We start from the raw sequence: 21,625 nt of genomic DNA, 5'->3' as shown, positions 1-21,625 counted from the left end.
AGGCTTTTTAAAATGGTCGTAACGTGCACCATCTAGCAGTTAAATTGCCAGACCGACAATCCCTCTTCTGGCTTTGTATCTTTGTAATGAACACCAAGATAGCACAGAGTGTGCTGCAAAGCCTGGAGTATGAAGCGATAACAAAACTGACCATCCATAACAAGACTAACCATTACAGTACCCACCATATACAAACAGTATATATTCTGCACTGGTGGTCCCCAGGTGGTTGCTGGCCTCGCAGCGGTATGTGCCATTGTCTGTTTTATTAAGTGTGGTGATGGTTAGTTCCCTGCCCTCCACAATCATACGCTCGATGTCTGGCAGCTCTCCTCCATCTTTAGACCACAGCACCGGTTCAGGTCTGGGAAAGAAAATACACACATTGTTTTCTTTTCATCTTGCTGAATATGATTTCCTAAATGTAAAGACATATTGAATTAACTGAAGAAATATTCTGTAAAGATGACAAATCATGTTTAAGTCCAATTTCTACCTATTTTCATGCTAGTAGTCATTCAATTGAATGTCCAAAAAATTGGCAACTTACATTGGGTTGCCTATGGACACACACTCCAATTTGAAGTATTGTCCTTCCTGTGGAATAATCAGTGAAGGTTTGATCTCCAAATGAGGAGCATCTGCGGAGAGGGGACAAAACAATTGCAATGCTATGACAGTACTGTATGTTAGAGGCTTTAACTCAAACACTGCAAAGCACCACAGTAGTTAGTTCTTTACCCATTGGCCAGCTCTTAGCTCTGGCCCATATCCCTGTTCTGCTTTGGTACTAATCCCTTACCTGCAAACTAATCCTACACTAATCCTGAACAAATGCAAAACTAAACCTGCAGACATAAATGTAATCTCAGTCCTTGTATTTCTTCTCATTGCTAATCTCACACCTAATCCATTTTTGCAGGGTGTGTATGACTGCACTCACAGTGGACCTCCAGGACCTCAGTTGTCATGTAGGGGTTTGGCAGAGACACATGCTCCACACTGCAGGTGTAGGCGACGCCATCGTCACGTCTGTCCACCTGGAACTGGAGGCTACTCCTCACTGCGAAGGATTTTCCTGTGGCATTCACCTCCTTAGTGCCTGCAAAGAGTCAGAAAATGAACATGGGTGCAATATACTTGTGGATTGCTAATATTATTGGAGAACAGTTCTGGCTTGGAAGAAACAGAAATCAGCTTGAATGTTAACTAAAACTTGAGAGACATGACATTGTATTTCAAAATGTTGCTTTTCTGACATAGACAGCTGCAGTGTTGTTGTTGTTGTTTTTTCACTGCATCTCCTTTGAGGGAGAGCATCCTTGGCCTTTGAAAGTCAAGTCAAAGTAGAGTGAATAGTGAGGGGAGAGCAGTGTGAGCACTGACTCGGTTGAATGGGTGTGTTTGCTCCTCCAGGACCACCTCTCAAACATCCCAGTCAACACAAACAGACACACCCGGCAGTGCGGAGTGGATCTCCACAGTTGTAGTCACACCTTTCTATTCATTTACTTAGTTTCATGCCAGAACATTCACCCTTTAAACAACTTCAGATCTTGATTTGTGTTTGTTTTGTCCCTGCCCTGTGATGTCGTCTTCATTTAGAGACTCCTCTTAACTTATAATTGGAAGCATTTCTTTGTAGTTTGCTGCTGCTCTCCTGTCAATGCTTTGTGTGTTAGTGTCACTTTTCTCTGGAAAGAGCTGTACTGAACAGCAAAAAAGGACAAAGGCATTACTTGACGAAGGCCTCAGAAAGACTTTCCACTGGAGTTACTACCCTCTTCACCCCCTTAGATCTTTCCCGCACTACATCCTCCCGCCTCCCCCCTCCTCCTCCTCTCCCGAGAGATGATTTCTTATTTAGTGTACCTACAATTACATGTAGGACATGATTTGAAAATCTAATTATGTAAGTTATGTAAAATGGTATGTTTTATTTTGGGGCTTTTTTGGGCATTTTTGCAACTCAATCTGGATCTGATTTATGTTAATTACAATGTCAGTTTGTATGCATGTGGACACACACAAAAAGTCAAACTTCAACACTGAAAGTGAGAAGAAGATGATAACTACAAGAGGAAGAAGAAACAACAAAATCACCATTCTACATTCAACCTCACTGTCCTCTTGGACATCATGCTTTTATCGACTAATGCATCAGAAATTAGATTATTTTGAAAAGCTAATTTCAGACGTCACATACTATTTGAACAAATAGGAAAGTCAGAGGCCTTACATTTTGAAGTACAGAGGGGGGATAGTAAGTATCTCTGTGGCGTCAAACACAAATCTCTCCAGCTTTCTCTCTCATTCATCAAGTCGCCTGCAGCATCAGAGCTGCCATGGAAGAAGCTGTCAGTCTGTTTTAAGGTGGCTGCTAGCAACGCCAGAGAGCATGCAGAGGCAGTTTCCATAAGAATATGAATGTGCCCAGGTGTACTTGCTTGGAACCAGAACCCCAAGAGGCAAGCAGATCTACATTTAGGCAACTCGGGGCGCTCGTAATCACCACCTGCATCTGTTTTAACAAGGAGGAACCTCAGTGGGAGGATTTGATTTTTGTAAACGTATCATGGGTTGGTTGGGTATAGTTTGGAAGACTTAAATTATGGCTTGTCTTCAGATTGATTATTGTTTTATGTTCATTGGGTCAGGTTGTCCTCAACCTTGAAGAAATGAGTGTGTAACAATCTTCTTTTATGGATATTTTATGACCAACATTTACAGAGTAAAATGTTTTGAGAAATGTCATGTTTTCATTTTTCTTTAATTCTGTAACCTAATTTCTTTGCTGTTGAAAGTTGTTGCCTCATTGAGCAGGGTCTTTAATCTTACATTGGAACGTGTTCATCCTTAGTGAACAATCTTGCACATTAAATATTTTGGTGTTTGGTAGTTGGAGGGTAAAGAGTCCTATGGGATATTTCATCTTTGCTCTGCTTAATCTTACAGATTAGACAGGATGGGTGCCTAGTTAAAAATGGAGCACACATATTTAATAAAAAAATACTAAATAAATGAAATGATGATGATAATAATAATAATAATAATAATAATAATAATAATAATAATAATAATAATATACAGTATATAATCTTGAGATTTAAATGTCTTGAAATCTTGCCTAACTGAATATATACAGTATATAATTAGTCACCATGTTGGAGCTTTTCTGTATTGGAATGTGCCTTTGTGTCACTCTGAAAGGAATATATAGGCCACTTTATGTATGCAAAGAAAGTGACAGTGGGTGGATTTTTTCCTCAATAGATTATAATTTGAAGACTAGCTGTCATTCAGCAATACAAGTAATTTGTATAGCTCTATACCCTGCAAACAAATTATTTGACACTGGATGACAGTTGCATTTTGAGGTTTGTAATGCTGCGTGCTACTCATATAAATTGTTGAAAAACAAATCATCAAAGCATGAAATAAATATGACATGTTTTTGCTATTACACCTGCTGTCATCTTGGAGCTTTGTAGACTGGTCCCCCAGTGGGGATAGATTTGACTGACAGCAGACACTGGCGGCAATAATCTACGACAGAAGAACCAATGGCAAAACATGCTGCTCCCAGCACATACTCGCTAAAGAAAGCTTTAAAGCGGCACCTACAAAAGAGTTGGATCCGGAGCACTGATTGACATTCCTCCTCTTTGACACTTTGACATGGAAATGAAGTTTTTAAGTCAAGCCCTCCAGTCTCTGCTTTGTTCTTTATCTCTCTTTGACTCGGAGATGCATCACGCCAGCTCTGTTTGCCCAAGCGGCTTAATAAAACCCACCATACACAGGTAAAACTAATAAAAGCACGTTTGTAAACAAGACACCAGTTTTATAGACTTGGGGCACATGACATGTTTAGAGATGTGCAATTCTCAATTCCATTTCATACATCAAATATGAATGTTGGGAATAATTATTTTGTTTTAATTTTGCAGTTTTGTTTGTATGTACTTCTGTGATGCCAGCTGAACTGGGATGAAGGTATTCAATTTCTATTTGTATCCACAAAAGACAGGAGTTGGAGCCATGAATACATCTGTGCCCCCCCCCTTGGCATTTGTTTTATGTGCATATGTCTATATATGTTAATATTAAGCTTTGAGTTATCTTAAAGATTACCTTTAAGACATAAAGCAAAAAAAGAGATCATCTTAGTGCCTCTCGAGATGGACAGCAAGTCTGGTTGTGACGCTGTGAGTCAGCTCTCCACTGGCCTTTCAGGAATCTACGTGGATGTCATTTCAACAAGAAAACTTCATATCTCAGCCCCTCTCCCATCAATCATCATGTAGTGCTGGGCAGACACAGACAGAACCCCCAAGAAAAAGCTCTCTGGTGCAAATCTTCAATAAAGAGCAACTGTCACACTGAGTCTCTACAGCAGGCTCCGTTACATTAAAGCGCTCCACACGGCTTACCTCTGCCATCAAATTGAGGAAAAACATTCCATTCCTATTTTTTTTTTAATGTTTTTGTCTTTTTTGTACATTTTTAAAGCTTAAATAAAAGTTATAAAAATACAAAGTGCCAAGCTTCAGACAGTTTGGAAAGAGGTATACAACAAAGTGAAAGCTTGTAAGGCACATGTGTGAAACCACAGAAAACTTCTGCTGGTTTAGTGTGATCAGCACACTGCACCATCTGCTGCCGAATGCATTGTCTCTTTCACAGTTTTGTTTTCCTTCTGGGTGAAGCTAGTTATGTAGCCTCTCTAAATTTGCATTCTGGTGCGTTCTTGAATCCTCCTTGACTCGTTTGACTAATCTAATTGCTACTGTTTGAAAAAATAAAACAGCACCTTAGAGCCACCTGCGGAACGAATCCGCAGCAAGAACAACTCATCACATGCAAACAGCGCTAAGGTAGGTCATACAGGGGACTTGTAACTGGGGGATGAATTAACACCAGTGTGTCCTTTTAGGCTACCACTAGTGGTGTAATTATGAACCACTGTCAATCCGTGATCTGTACAGATCCCCCCTCACGGTTCGGTACGCGTGTGGTCCGTGGATTAACTACACAGTTTAAAGTTAACCATCACAGTGTAAAATACAGTTTTATTGACGATCTTTATCAACATTGATTAAAATATGCGATCAGGACATCGGCATTTATGCTTTTCTAGTCGCCGATCTCTGATAACATTACATTATAAACAACCAATCAGTGTTTAAATTGACAGGAGGAGAGCTAGTTAAAGACAACAGCACTGCTAATGGCCAACGAACGAAGGTTCCCTTCAGTTACATTATGATGCGTTCAGGCTCTGTTCAGTAAAAATGGGTATTGGGCAAAGGTAAATTATAACGTTACCATGATGTGTTCAAATGTAATCTCGTAAAAGATTAATTATGAGCTGTTTCACTTCCTAACACTAGCAATGAGCACCTTATGATACATCATTAAAACTACAAATGACAAGATTTGTTTTAATCAATAAAAATACAACCTTTTTTTAATCATTTTAATTGTGTGTTTTTATAAAGAAAACATTACAAATTATTTTACAAAGTAAAAGGATAATACCATCAGAAATTACTATTTCTGATGGTTTACACTGACTTCAGAGCGGTTGAAATGATTATTGTCATGTTTGTCTGGAGACCAGCTGCTATAACAACAAAGGGATAATGATCAGCAATTAGTATCAGCGGCAAAAAAACCTGATCAAGGATCTCTAAAAGTTATATTTGCTCCAATTTTTTTTCTTTGTGCTGATCTGATCTGTGATCCGATCCGTGATTCTGACCCAATACGATCCGAACCGTGAGTTTTATGATCCGTTGCACCACTAGTGAACACAAAACATGAAGCACGCGGTCTCAACAAAGTCTCAAACTGTTAGCATGCAATCGTTCTTCTTGTTCCTCTCTCAGACTGTTTAGGAGGGCTAGCTTTCCTCAAAAGCGTGATTCTTCATCGTGGCATTATTTGAATCAAATAGCTGAGCCACGATTTACCGAGAAGAAAGGTCAAACAATTGCTGGTTTGAGCTTCTAAAATATGAGGTTTTGCACCTTCTGTGTTCTATATCATTTTAAATTGAAAACAAGCACGAGCCAATGAGCCAACCCATAGAGTGTACAATTTCCCTTTTGATGATCACCTTTACTATTGCATGATTCATTTGTGTTTCCATTAATCAACCAGTTGACATCATTACTAGTGCCACAAACAGTGGAAAACAGAATGCTGTGCAGAACTTGTTGTTGATGTACACTTAACTTTATAATTAGAATCAATACGAGGCCCTCCTATACAGTATGTCTTCACCTTGGTCACGTAGTGAAATGTGGAAGGCTCTGCCACAGTCCAGCAACATTTGGACGGCATCCAACAACAGCAGCAATGCTGGCCGTGAGCCAAGCGAATCATGGCAGCGCTAAACCCCAGCCAGTGGAACAATGCATGAATATGAGCACAAAGGAATGCAGCAGCTGAATGACTTGACAGTAATGATGTCTCCAAGAGGGTACAAGTGGTAACAGAAGATACAATGCTCATGAAATCCACACCACATGCCCTACCTTGGACCTCCTTGTCATTTCGGAACCACCGGATACTGGCAACTGGTTTGCTGCCTGGTGTGGTGCACGTCAGGGTGATTACGTCCCCCTCAATGGCAGGCTTGGTGAATCCTGTGATCTCTGGTCGTGCTGGCACTCCTATGGTGCATGGAAATATAATTATAAATAACATACTGAATCGATCTATATGAGCCTGTATTCCTCTGGTGATAAGAAATGATTAACTGATATTCAGATCAGATATTCATGTTTTCTTCTTTCATTGGCAAGATAACATTTAATTTAGACTTTTGATGTTTGATTTTTTTTAAGGCAGGACAAAAAGGTATGATAAAAAAGCAGTAATGTTACAACAATGAAATATACCCAACAAAAACGAAACAATAGGAATTGTATAAATGGGAAAGTCAATATTATTAAATAAAGTCAAAGATGAAATACCCCAAATCTCTCCTTCAAGATAACTGAGGCAAATGTATTTCTGTCTGGCAGTGAAATGCCTGACGAAGGTCATCCTACAGAGTTGATTTTTTGTTTTTGTCAATTTATGAATATCCTTCAACATGTCTGTCCCAAACAGGTGTGAAAAGATTCCCATTGAGTCTTTTGTGTGGCTGTCCTGCCTGGCAGACAATTCAATATAGTAACATAACTAGCCTGCTATTCTTTATTCTAGTAGACAAGGGTAAAACGTAATGCAGAAATGTTATTTCTGTTATGTAATGTTGTAGGTGCTAGGTGAAGAAAGAAAACAGACTATAATTCAAAATGTGCACGTATTCATGCTGTCAGAACGTGAAGAATTACCCACGATTAATTGGCCATGTTGAGACTAGTCCAAAACAGACATGCTCACCCAGAACGGTGAGAAAGGCCTTGGTGGTCTTGACAGGCATGGTGAAGAGCGAGCAGGTGTACTGGCCCTCGTCTGACAGGCTGACGTCACTGATTTTGATGATTAGCTCCTGTGACGAGGCTCGCACCAGCTCGATTCTGTGGTCCCTCAGAGCTGTATAAGGACACAAAGAACCACGGAGTGCACAGAACAAAGACAGAAAACACCGTTTACCAATGGGCAAATTCACACTGAATTCAGTGATGGCAATTCACATTTGTAATTCAGATGACACTGACAAGAACATGGCCGAATGCACCGTGCTTTCAGTTATTTCAAATAGTTGTCAAATGCAGCAAACACATACTGTGGCCAATAATTTGAAACATTTTCTTAACATTTGCATTCTAGCCCGACAGTCTTATTCAGTCTGTGAGAACCCCGAAGGCATCAGCGGGAAGCACTGAAGCGTAGCAGCAGAAAAAGCTAGATTGCAATATCTATTTAGGTAATCACTTACATTCCAGGTATTGATTTACTCTCACTTTAACACTTTTAGTAACTGGCTCTGCCTGTGACATTTTATAATTTGAACATTGATATCCTTACCCCTGGACTTATACAGAACCACTTAGTACTTATTTTGTATTTTTCACTGTAACTATAGGCCAAAAGAATGAAGTCCAGATAAAGGTTGAGCAATAGTACCACATGGTAATTATTCACTTTTAAGTATCATGTTGGGGTAATCACATTGTGTCAATGTGTTACAAACTACTGTCCCAATGAATGGTTTTATGTAAATTGTAATGAAAACCTAAGAAATCTAAAATGTAATGCATAACCACTTCACAGTTATGCATTACATTTATTGTATGTACGTAGAATAAGTTATTGTTACTGTACTGAACCTTGATTTGATTATTTTGTATTATAATTCTTCATGCATTTACTGAATCATGATGAGCATTAATATTGTTAAAACGTTCTTGTTAATATTGTGATATTAAAATCAACCAAATTGCTCAGCTCTAGTCCAATCTTAAAGTAAAACACAAAACAACAATACTGCTAAAAGTAATTAAAATTAGCCGCTACATACAAATCAACCACTACTACTAATAAGATTAATGATACAATAATCAACACAATGGCCATTCTGAAAACACAAATTGAAATGAAAGTGTTTTCTCAGGACACCTTCACCACTGCTCATTCAGATTACACCCTCATAAACCTGGGAAAACCACACAGCTAAGCTGAAGAAGGTCATCTCGCACCTGTCATCTCTTATACAGTTTCAAATTGAAAATCACCTGCTCCTACATGCAACCAACCACAGAGGGCAGGAAGGAAAGTGCTCTTCATTGAATAAATTACACATTCTTAATCCACACTCCCTTTAGGCCTGGCAAGCTCTCTCCCTGGACACTTTTTCATCTGAAGTAATTTGAACTCTATTGGATTGTATTACACGGGGCAAATCTGGCAAAATGCAGCAGAAGTAGGTGTTGATTAGGATTTAATCAACATGGCCAACGTAAAATCACATCAGATAAAGAAGACATCTCTATGTAAATCATTAATCAACTGCTCCGTTCCAATTTATTTCAGTGATGAACATACACAGCAGCCATGTGATAAACAGTTAAATTAGATTGGCTGAAATGATTATTAGATATATAAACATAGGTCATTATCAACAACGCTCTTCTTCTGCTTCAATTACACCATATCATTTGATGATCATTATCTTATAATCACACACACACTAAAAAGAAAAAAAGAAAGATTGGCTATAGAGATATTGATGCCCCTAAGATATTACGTATTAAAGACTCTTTGTTATCCAAGAATAAAGAGTAAATAAAAACAGTCTTCAAGCAAGAATTAAAATTTAACAACAAGCTCCGCCATCAGAGAGCCAGCTTATTATGTGCTATGGGGCTTAATACAAACATTTGATAGTCTTACTGTAGCAAACCGCATCCTGAAACAAAGCTGCCTGATGTTCTTTGTAGTTAAGCATCCTCACTACAGAGCTTGCAAATGCCTAGAGGCTTTGGCAGAAAACAGCAAAGACTTTGGTGGATGGATGCATCGGAGAGGTGATGGGGTCTAAACAAACATTGTACCGGAACTCTGAAGATATGGAAGTACAGGCTGAGAAGATCAAAGCTTTGGACAATATGACATACTGTACTTCCCCTGCATATCCTTCCTCCCCTGCATCGCACGGAGAAAAGACGAGGAGAAACAGACCGACTTTTCTTCTTCTTAACCCCCTGTTCCTTAAATATTACAAACAATGAATAGCTCCAAACCTCTGAGATACTGATAAATGTTCTGGTTGTTTCCTAAGAGGGATTTGTCAAGGGAAAGCAGACATCTTTTGGTTAAAATGTTGTTACACCCAAAATCTGTGGGTGTAAAATGTTTTTCTTTTTTCTTTTATTTGCTCCACTGCTTTGATTACATTGAATTCATGAGTATTACAAAAGTTTATATAATATTGTAATATTTAGCCATATTTCACCAAAATTATGACTCTTTGAAACGCACTGAGCAAGTGGTTGGATAACAGAGAAGTGGATTATGCTCCTGGAGTGGTGGTCGAATTTATTTTTCTGAAAATAATCACCTTTACAATCAATTGAAACTAATGCAACGGTGACCAAATACAGACCACTGACAATTTAAAGTGATGTGTAACGTTAGTTAGGCTACACCTTTTTTTATCTGCTGAACAATATCACACTACCATTTGAACAGAACCAAATCTCAATGTCAGTAGCTGGAATATTGATTCAGATACTTTTAACCCAAGTAGTGGCAAGTAGATACAAATTACAGTTAAACAAAAGAAGGACTTGACCGATATGCTTTTGTTAGACAGGGACTGGCAATACATGGCACTTGAATCAATGACACATTGATAGAATGAGATTTACGAAGGTTTGAATAACCCAAAGACAAGTGTTATCTATTACTCAAACAGCATATTGCCAGGAAAGCTTACTACTAGCATCCAATCCAGGCTAGAGGCCCAGCTTGTGGGCAGATCAGTCACAATCAGACCCAAATGCCAACGGCTGACAAAGCTTTTTTCCAGGTGCTTTTGGAAATCAATGTGATGAAAAGGTTCATTTCCCCCAAACCCTAGATAGCTCCTGCGTTGTTCATTCTGCTTAAGAGAAAGCATAAATCGGCACCCTGACCTTGTGTATGCTACAGCCTTGCAGCATGGCAGCTTAATGTGCAGTACATCTCCTGTGATGGAGGCCTTACCAAGGCTGTCTCAAATCAGTAACACTGACACCCGGTTCCCCCTCAGGGCAGGGGATACTGTTGCTATGGTCCTTTGATGCAAAGTAATGTTTGCCTTGTTTCCCTGACAGTCCTTTGCACCATCGACCATGTCAGTGGAAGACCAATTTGAGGTCTCCCAAGAGAACAGTAGTTTGTCAGATTCCGTTTTAACAACCTAGGTCAACTGTGCAAAAAGTTATCTGAATGTACAATGTCCAAGAACCCGTTTTAACATGTAAAACAGCCGTTACAATGACTTATTCCAATACAGTACACTTTTTTGATTTTTAAGAGAAGGGCTAACAGTCTGGTTGGTAGCTACATTAGCTCTGCCCTGAGATAAAACTGGATGCAGCGAAACTCAAAGTGCACTTATCACATGGCATTCGCGTCCGCACTCTACTGAGCAGCAGACAGATGTTACCCAATGTTTCTAATCCAAAATGATGAAGTATCTCTTGACAGTCCAGATAGAAAAGGACATTTTACATCTATCCATTAGTCTTGGAAACAAGCTGATGGCTATCGGGTTCAGCCAAAATATGTTACATCCACTAGTGTCCCCATTTTGCCATTTCTGCATGCCCTGTAACCACTTTGAGCCAGTACTGGAATGTGAAAGCACTAGCTGTCCTTCAGCGAGAACATGGGGTCCCCCCCTCCCCCTTCTCGCAGTCCAGCTAGGGGCTCCACTCTTCGCAATTAGAGAGTGTTTGCTGCTGGCTGTGCTTACTCAGTGACTGTGTGGGCGATTCTGGATGTGTTCCAGGGCTAGTGGTGCAGGCAGGGGGCTCTTTCTCACCACACATGTGGCTGCAATTAAGAGAAGGAAAGGGCCTTGTTCCAGAGGGCCATTGTTACTGCCCGCACTCTCAGAGATCCCACAGAGCAGATGCTACTCAAATTGGACTCATTTTCAGTGCTTGAAGGAGGAAAGGAAAGAAGGAGGATTTCTCCCAGCAGCTATGCTATGTCCCCTCTTCATGTGGTGAATAATGACAAAGAATATATTTTTGTCTGTCCATTTTTCAGCCCACTGACATAAGCTTGATTGTACACTGCGGGGATGTATCTGCCTTTGAGTCCCTTTTTCATTTGAACTTTATAATTGTTATTTTAATTACACCAAGTCACAGTGGGGTTACATAATTCTACTGCTTTTCAAAGCATTTTACAAATTTCAGGGTTTGTACAGACATTACAGTATAACAAAACAATGACTTGACCAGCCCCTACAAAAAGGAATTAAACATTTTTCAGGTGGGTTTCAAACTTCTACAAGAATGTTAATACAGCATATTCTTCATTATTCTAAAAAGCTAATATACACATCTGTGTGTGTGGCACATAGCTTACTATAGTCCTTGGCCAAAAGTTTTGAGAATGACACAAATATTAATTTTCACAAAGACTGCTGCCTCAGTTTTTATGATGGCAATTTGCATCTACTCCAGAATGTTAAGAAGAGTGATCAGATGAATTGCTAGTAAGATTGCACCTAAATCAACCATTTAATCGGATCATCAAGAACTTCAAGGAGAGAGGTTCAACTGTGAACATGGCAGCAGGCAGCAGGCAGATGTGAGTGCATCAATTGTCAATTAAAGCATTTGACACTTATGAAATGCTTGTAATTATGTTTCAGTATACCATAGTAACATCAGACAAAAATATCTAAAAACACTGAAGCAGCAAACTTTGTGAAAACCAATACTTGTGTCATCCTCAAAACTTTTGGCCACGGGTGTACATACAAGAGTGGCTCTTCACATTAGTGATAATTGCCGAGTGTATAGTGCCATAATGGAACATTCACATTTCAGTGAAGCTAGAGGTAACCCAGTACACTTAAAAGTCCATTAGTCCCTGAAGAAAGACATTATCTGTGGCCATGAAACGCCATCTACATTTTGTCGCCAATAAAAAACGGTTACTGAGAAGTAAACAAAATACTTGTAAGAAAAAACTGGTGGCTTGTGAAATTTTCCTCAGCATCACTTCAGATTTCTTTCCCAAGATATCTAAAGAAGATGCGGGAAAGCATGACCAAGCAAATCTGTTTAATAAATTACATTTATGGTGTGTTTAACTCTTACACACTTAACTTCACTTTTGCCTTTATATGTATTGATTATTTGTTAGCTGATGTCAATTTCAAACTAGAGATAGATGTACACGTATCTGAGACTGAGCTCAGGTAAATATCCACTACACTTGCTTCCAACAGACCCACCGTCAAATGTTGTGTGTTTACTAGAAAGGACATTAAAATGTGCTTTCATTGGTGCTCACTCCAGTAATTGCATCCTTGGTAATTATCCTTCATTCTCTCAAGCTAATGAATGTTTTAATGCTCACATTAGAGCATTCATTTAGCACATAACAGCATTTTGATTACTACAAGCCAATTAAGATCAATTTTGCTTTGTGACCTTTATGATCCAAGCTGAATGCCCCAATTAAATGTCATGAATGATGAACCATAAACTCCTGAGAGATTGAATTGAGATGAGCAACATGCTGTACAATTTGCCACAGCATGGATGTATATGTTGAATATGTCTCCCTGCTACAAACACATACTGTAGTTCAAATGAGCAATTTGTTATCTGCCTTTGACATGCAACCTGCAGTAACTTCCCATTAATATCATTATTCATATTCACCGTATCTGACAAAAGATTCTGCTTGCATCCTGTATGCCTCCAGTAATATCATTACCATTCTCTACAGCATCACTACCTTTTTTTTTTTTTTCCTTTTCCAACGAAAGCTAAAATAGAAGTAAATCATAATAAAGACAGCAAAGGACAGCTCTGCTCTCATTTGTCCTGCTCAGTAATAATAATTCATAACCACGCCAACATATAAAAGGGATAATTCTACAAAAGACATATGGCCCAAATCGATTTCTTCATCGTGGCAGCTCACCACAGAGCCACTTCCTTCAACAGTTCCTGCTAATTGGTCTAATGCTTGAATCATGTCCTGGCCTGGCTATTAAGGGGATCTATCTCTGTTGTCTCAGGTTTGTGGTGGTAGTCCGATGGAATCTGCATGCCATCGTGTAGTCTGAAGCCTCTAAGGTGGCAACAATCAACCAAGACTCAGATCTACATAATGTTTGTCGAAGAGCGTGCCAAGGAGCCAGCTGGCATGGTATAAGAGGAGGGCTGTGTTCAGCTTTAGACAAATGTGCAGAGACAGTCCAACCCATATGGATCAGCTTTGGGAATCCAGCAAGGTTAACACTCTCTTGGAGCTCCACAAGGTTGGACTGATCCTCTTATGGGAGGGGATGAGATGGAGGTCCTTCTTATCATTTACACTCTAACCGAAGATACGTAAAGCTATTGAGCTGCCACCTGCCCACTACTTCCTTCCCGCCTGCAAAAAAACCTCATTTATAATTCCACATCTGTGGCGAGACGTAACATTGCTGTGTAGACAAATTGTAAATCACAGTTTGTAGGATGCACTGCTGGGATTAAGTTCTACCTACATAACTACCTGAGGACTCCCAATGGGTTCTTAAACTAATAGTGCACCTTTTACATTGCTCTATTAATTAAATTGCAAAGATGCATCAGAAGAAGGTTAATTGGAGTAATCTTTAAAGTCATTAATGGAGACTCTCCTTGCCAGAATAAATACGGCATCAGTTGATCACATGACCCATGTTGAGTGCATACAAAATGCTCGACTTTGACACCAGATACTACATTTCATATTCATTCCAAATATAACAATATCCGACCAATATCTTTTCCCAACCATATCAAAGTTAAAGTGGCCTAAACTTAGGCCACGTAAATTACAGACAGTAGTTGCATTACATTGCATTACCGACACTTGTGTTTGAATAATGTTTGATGCAAAAGATACACATGCTAGCTTTTCTTACTCTTAAACTGTAGAGTAGACTTAAGGAGAAAATGGATGTCTGTGTCTTTCCTGAATTTTAAAGACACTGAATACCTTGTCTGTAATAGCCAATATTTTCATATTCTCATTTGTCAGACCTGAATTAAAATAGAACAAATTATAGTCAGGGCAAAGATCAGATTTTGTCTTACTTTACCCAGCAGTTGTCAAACCCAATTGATATAATTAGGAACCTCAGCTTCGTTACAGATGTTTCCCTTTACTCCGCTATAGCTGCTGAAAGAGATTTGAAAGGTCAATTTAATACTCTTTTCCTTGCCTCAATCTCCAACACATCCAGACAAATGCCCTTATCTTTTGTACAGAGCTTGAGGGAAAGAGCAAGAGTAGATTTAAAAAATGGCTCACAGAGCGTTTTGTCTAATTTAAGACAGAACAGCAGATGTATTTTTGTCATCATTACTTGTATGTGTTGAGCATCCAGAATCACACACAAAAGCTGTAAAAGCAGAGTTTCTTTTGGATTACACATGCACAATGACAAACTACCTTTGTGAGGAGAGAGTGGGGGAAAGTTGCAAGTGCATCAAACGCTAACATATGGCCATGCTGTCATGGACACCCAAGGGGATTGTTGTAAGCAGAGAGGTAGACAACAGAGGCAATGGACAGAGATAACAAGTGCAGGGAAAACGAAAGATTAATCTAAACAGCAGGTAAAAAAAAGAAATCAAAAGTCACAACACTGAGAACACGAAAATGCAACATAGCTATATTAATCTAATCTACTGAATGACAGCAGCCTATGAACAGCTGTTCAACACCCTGCCTCAAGCTCAGCCAGTCTGCAGTTAGTTGTTTGACTGAAACGTAGCATAAGGTTGAATCTAACATTTTTCATTGGCTCCTACAAGAAGGCACAACAAATGGGAGAAGGACAGTTGCAGCCCTCTGCCAAGCAATTAACTGGTGATTTGGCACAGTAGAGATTTCTTCCCAGGTGTCCCACCCTCTTCCTCACATGAAGCCTGTGTTGTTCCACGCCTCCCGTTTCTCCTGATGGCCTCACAGGCATCATATTAGTTGTGCCAATAAAGCTTTTCATTTGGCTGTTTAAAAGGAGATGGAGAGGAAGTGTTCCATACTTAGCCCTGGCAACCTCTGCTGAGGGGACTACATTCATTTTGTCATCCGAATGGCTCAGGAAAAGGATTCTGTCATGCAATATAAATGGCTGCCCAAGAAGGGCAAAGTGGCTCATACATATTGTGCTCTTAAAGCTCCCCTTACATGCTTATAACAGGAGCCTTCTGGATTTTCATGTGGATACAGATTTCTATTCACAGGAGATGAACAATGTGAACAAAACACACTTAACTGGCTCCATTTAGGCCAAATGAAATAACCAAAAGATACCATTTGAATCATTCATCATGTGTTACATCTCTTCAAAGTACAGAGGAGTGAAGGATTTTGAGATTTTTTCTGATAGAATTTGGGGATTTCAAAAGTGAAATAATTAAATGTTGCAGAGAAAACAGAAAAAATAACAAAACAGAATGGTTTTGGTTCAATGACTTTTGCTTGAATTCAAAACTCTGGGCGCATTAACACCATTCACACAAGAGTATATATTTAAGATTTAGTTAACTTTTGTTTAATTGTATTTGGAAGTAATTTCATCTAATAAAACACCTTAGACCTCATTACTAAATCCAATCACTTGTGAGGGAGAAAGTATTTCTTCAAACCAGACTGTGACTCTCATTCTGTTGGTTCACTCTGGCGTCTCCCTCTCCTATCAATTGTTATTCAAAGGGAAAGTTAATCTCCAATCACTGAACCAATGATATTGTATTAGTGACTACAGCATAAATGGAATGGGTAATATGCTGTGAGAAACACTAAAAGATGAACACTCCAACTCTTACAAGACCAGTCCACTGTTATACTCGCTTTCACCCCAATCCCAATTTATCAACTCCAGACTTTTGTCACCTTTAAATTGGATTTGGCTGGTGAGAGCACATTATAATTCATCCTGGCTTGGGCCTTGTTTCACAAGGTTGCAACAGTGCACTCTTTTCAGTGACATCAAAACAGCTATACAAATGTAGGGCAGCTAAAATGCTAATTAAGCCCAATCATCTCACAATCCACAGGCGTTACTGTGTTGTAAACAACACTCTCAGTGTTGCGTGATTACAAAAGTTAAATTCAAAAACAGTCTATTTCTGTTTAGTTTGTGCCCTGGGACCTCAATGGAGAAATAAATTAATTGAAAGTCTGTTTCTACATTAAATGCATTTCCCTGTTATCCTGTCTTCTTCTGTATTATAAAATGATGTGGTCTCTGGCAGACAGGGCCAATGTTGCACATTCCAAATAAAAAAAAAATGAATGAAGACAACTCCTGTAGTAATGGGATCTGGCTATGACATCTTTATCATATCTCATCATTGTATCATTACAGCCATTATCCTCTGGGAATATTACTCACCTTTCTTGTCCCCAAAGAATAGGGTCTGTTGTGCAGGGTTTGACCACTGGAGGGAAGTGTTATCATTGTAATCCACACGGCAGGTCATGTTGGCTGTGCCCCCCTCCACCACCGTCACATTGTGAGTTATGGGGAACTGACCTTGGCTACCTGTGGGATTATGAGACAGAGTTTGAGGTCATGGCCGTGACATAAATAGATTGCTGTTTTGGACTGGTTCTTACGGTCTTTTCATTGAATCACATTAATGTACCATTCAGACTTGACACCTTTAAAAGTTAATGTTCTGTCATCATATCGCCCAATTACATTAATGTCTTCATTACAGCACAGTAAACCAAAGATAGCGTAATGAAAGCCTCATTGACATGGACTTCAGCCTTCGACAGCTGTTGGTGCTAGAAAACAGTGTTGTTTTTTTTACGGTGGAGACAATGGTAGGTTTTAGTCTCCCAGAGCTCCTTCCTTCGCTGCCTTATTGCAGGGCCCTAATTGGTAGCATGGCCTAATTAGAGGTAGTCATGTTCTGCTGTAGAGTGGAGAGCTGCAGCTGGGTGGTAAATTGACACATAATCCTAGACACTGTGGACCTTCGATCCGAGCGACTGGCTTGCCCTGAAACAGCCGCTCGTCACAGTGTGCAGAAGACATCCAAATGAGGCCTAATCACCCAGCCTTGCTGGATTTTACCTTCTTATTCCACATTTGTACTTGTCGTCTCAGCAAAGTCCCCTAATTACATTGCAGAAGCATTTCTATCCCGCCTGTGTTTTATTGAACTCTGCCAAGCTTCAGAAATAGATGTTTAAAACCAATACTCTTTTGCAGGGAATTGTGAGAAGACAAAGTGTAAGCTAATATGAGCCTGGCCAGTCCATTTAAGTATGACAACAGTAAACAACAACTGTGTTAGAGCCCTTGAGTTCATGCTTGAAGCTGAATGTGCTGTATTTGCCTGGGAGCATTTTGCTGTCTACAAGCTAATCTGTGTGCATGTTCTCTCTTGATTTCTGCTTTGCTTTCCTTTTGTCATGTGCCTGAATATGAAGGTGACATTGTCTCTGCCTCTCCAAGGTACAGTTCCCTACAGGGACATTTCAACTAAGGGAACAGCTGTCTGCCTCATTAGTCCGGCTCAAATGGGGGAGAAGGTCTGTGGACCTTCCTTGACCTCAATTGTCCTGATGGAGACCACTGTAAGCTAGAGGTGAAGGTGAGGCTGACAATAAATAGTGATGGGAATAGAACTCCAACATTGCACATTACTTATCTGCTCATTACACCCAATCACCCAATATCACATCAACAGACATGTCACCATTTCATCATGTCATCATTACAATAATTCAAATGCAGTTGGCTGGATGTCAGTAGGTAGTCCAGCAAAAATAAGCTGTGCATGTCATATTAAAAAGGGAAATTGATGCGGATGCATTGTGTACCATGGAGGTGTTGTTGTCAGTTCCTGCATATCTTTCAACTTTTTTTGTCATATTATCTACCCCGCCATCTTCCCAGTATCTTTGCTGCCTGTCTCTAGTGTTTACTGCTCACTATTCACAACAATGATATGAAAAAAGTTAAATCTAAACATATAATTCTCAACCCCTCAAGTCCTGGTTGGTGCAAAAACGTATTGCGGAAATTGCTTTAAATTATGCCTGCAAGGTCAATAAAAACTGTTCACATAATCAGTAGCAGGTGTTTTAAAAGAAGTGGCAGTGCAGGTTATTGTGCACTCCAGCTAACTCGGTTTCACAAATGCATTCATGAAATTCCAGTCTTGACATTCTGTTGCAGTCTAGAGTATGGCAAATGCAGTCCCTTCTGTGGAAACATAATCCCCCGCGCCAACTACAGACTGAATTTTTCATTTTTCTTGAGATGGTGATTGGAGGGCGGTCGGCCTTCCTTCTACAGTATAACGCCAAACAACAGTCTTAAAAGTCACTGAACCACAAACTGATTCACGGGTGCTACACTGTGCTGTGTGACCCTCTACACACTGATTCACTTTAAAGACACATATGTTCTAGTGTGTGTAACAAAGAAGGCTACAAAATCTACAAAACAAAAGGTGTGACATCAGAATAAATGCAACAGATCAACACATGGCCTTAGCAGTAAGTAACCAACAAATACTGTAGGTATGGGAAGATACAATAACAGCTTCTAGGTAAATGTGTAGATTATGCTGGACTATGGCTGTGTTTTTCTATAAAAGCCAACTCAGTGAAAGGGAACAAACTGTTCTGAGAGGAGTGATGGAGGTATGAAAGTTGTCTGCTTTATTGATGATCCAAGACGACTCAGTGAAGTGCAGTGATGAAATAATAAACCTGCACTTTTGCAATATGCCTTTGGGTAGGATATACCATCTCTTAAACACAAAGCATATCAGTTCTACAAGCTAAATTACTTTAATAGTGGGCATTGCTGTATCATTTTTCAAGCACTTAGATATAGGCCTACATCTAAATGAGAGGGGCTACTTATTTTCAGTCAAAGTCAGTTGCACTGCAGTTTGACAGTTTTCCCACACAGGAGGCAGTATGGGACCTGAACAGGTGAGTGGAGGATTGAGTAACCTGAGATATCTCGATGAAAGCAGCAGGCACCCTCTGAAACACGGGTGCTTCATTTTGTAAATCAGGCGGTTGAGGGGGTGAGAAAAAGTCCCGCAACAGAGAAAAAGTCCCACAACAAATCTCTCTCTCTCTCAAATTTAGCCATTGTACCATTTCGCAGCACAAACACTCACTTAACTGTTATTATGTTATTGTTCTTGTTTTTTTACCATGAGAGGTGCCAGATCCGCGCACGTGTGAACACAGGCAGTCATAAACCGAGAGGTCCCCATAAAGAAGGACCCTGTTATGGGACACAAGCCTTTTTTAGCGTTCATGCTGGCAACTCTTCTCCTTTAAACCATGAATATCATGAAGTGCTATAGTAAAAGAAAAATCCAATATGTGATAAATCACATCAGTGTTTCTCTCTCCCTATTTCCAATTCAGCTTTGCTTCAGCTTTCCAGAAAGAGAGGTTAAGATTAAAAACATGAAAAGATGAAACCTGAACTGAAAACTCATTTTTACACTAAAACCGAACTTAATCAATTAAAATCCAAGCTTTTTATTGTTTTGGTTTGTGCCTTTGTGCTTTTAATCAAAAATATTTCCTACATCAGCCTGCTTATGGGCCTAAAGCTTAAACCTATAATTGGTCCCTTGGCAGTGCTTTCCCCATTCACAATGTTTTTTTTTATGACGGCCACATGGATCTGAGAGCTGCTGTTTTTATATTTATTTTTTTTACTGCTGAAGCAAAGAGCCCACTCCAATGAAAGCTGAAACTGGCAATATCACCCTGAGCTGGGAGATTATGGTCCACATTCAGGTGGGCCACCAGCACACTGATCATCAGTCACAATGTCAGCACACATGAGATTAGTCAAGTTGTTTGCTGTGCTTTGCACAGTCAGAATGCTGCTGACGCCTCTCTCCGCGGTGACATTAACTCTCATACAGATTCAAGTGACACTGCCACATGACTCAAATATTTACCTGCACAGCGCAAATAATGTAGAAATGTTAATGGGGAGCAGAGGATAGCACCTTCATTATAAAGACAAATATTTGGTGATTAGATTTTAAAGGGGAACCACAGAAATACCTGCTAGAACACCGATGTAAATGTCTGCTCTTCATCGCTATACATTTTAGCGTGGGATGTGCTCTGTGCAGCAAGTGTAGAGTATAAATATGAATACTGAATAGAGATGTTCACAATGTCTGGCGGTTGAGTGTGCATTAACGATAAACTATTTCATTTCATCTCAACCAGCCCCTCTTCATGCCGTTATCAGAATGCAGCTCAGACCGTAGCCTGATGGAATCTGAGCCTGACAATATTAGAGGCCAAGAATATGATACTTTAGGTTATTGATTTTGCGAGTCTTATGGGCTGGTTGGGCATCTAGAAAATGAAAATATGAGGGAGATAGAAATCTTTATGATTGTACTTAAAGGGAGGATTAAGACAGATAGCTGATGCATGCAAATTGAGTGCTTTATCATTATTGATGATGTGAAAATGTTTTGGTTCTCTTTTGATAGGATTCTCATGGAAAATCACAGCATTCAGGGAAACCAGGTCTGAAAACCGAAACATATGAGATCCTTGTTGCATGTGTAATTTCACGACTCATCTAATGATCACTGATCCAGGTCATAAGGTGAAAAATACGAGGAACATCTCTATTGAGGAGAACAGAGAGTTAGTGGAGGAAGAATGAGCCATACCACCCCAAAAGCCTTTCTCAGTTTCAGCTGACTGCACCAAATAATGGAAAGCAGTGCCTTGATGAATGGCTGGAGAGCAGTCAAGCACACCACTGCAGACTAAACTGTAAACTGCAGGCAGGATAAAAAGAAAACAAATAACTCAGAAAATAGTTCATGAAATAGGCGATTCATTACAAAATGCTACCAATTATTAATTTTCATATGAAATTAATTCCAGACAGTTTATCAAACCACAAGTTGACCTCTGG

The 21,625-nt window shown here is 39.6% G+C and overlaps 1 protein-coding gene across 1 annotated transcript in view; it reads right to left on the bottom strand.

Annotated features, from left to right (window-relative positions):
* Positions 1 to 21,625, bottom strand: part of cadm2b (cell adhesion molecule 2b) — a gene marked incomplete at its 5' end in the record, with an annotated part of 121,171 nt that overhangs the window by 7,574 nt on the left and 91,972 nt on the right. The window contains 6 exons of the mRNA XM_079166683.1: positions 186 to 364; positions 551 to 641; positions 944 to 1,102; positions 6,543 to 6,680; positions 7,399 to 7,551; positions 17,072 to 17,221. Coding sequence (XP_079022809.1) covers positions 186 to 364; positions 551 to 641; positions 944 to 1,102; positions 6,543 to 6,680; positions 7,399 to 7,551; positions 17,072 to 17,221 — 870 coding nt within the window. The remainder of the gene's footprint in view (positions 1 to 185; positions 365 to 550; positions 642 to 943; positions 1,103 to 6,542; positions 6,681 to 7,398; positions 7,552 to 17,071; positions 17,222 to 21,625) is intronic.

This window comes from Pholis gunnellus, assembly GCF_910591455.1.
Source record: "Pholis gunnellus genome assembly, chromosome: 9".
Taxonomy (NCBI): Eukaryota; Metazoa; Chordata; class Actinopteri; order Perciformes; family Pholidae; genus Pholis; species Pholis gunnellus.
The sequence above is the reverse complement of the archived record's forward strand: the minus strand, read 5'-3'. Positions and strand labels throughout refer to the sequence as shown.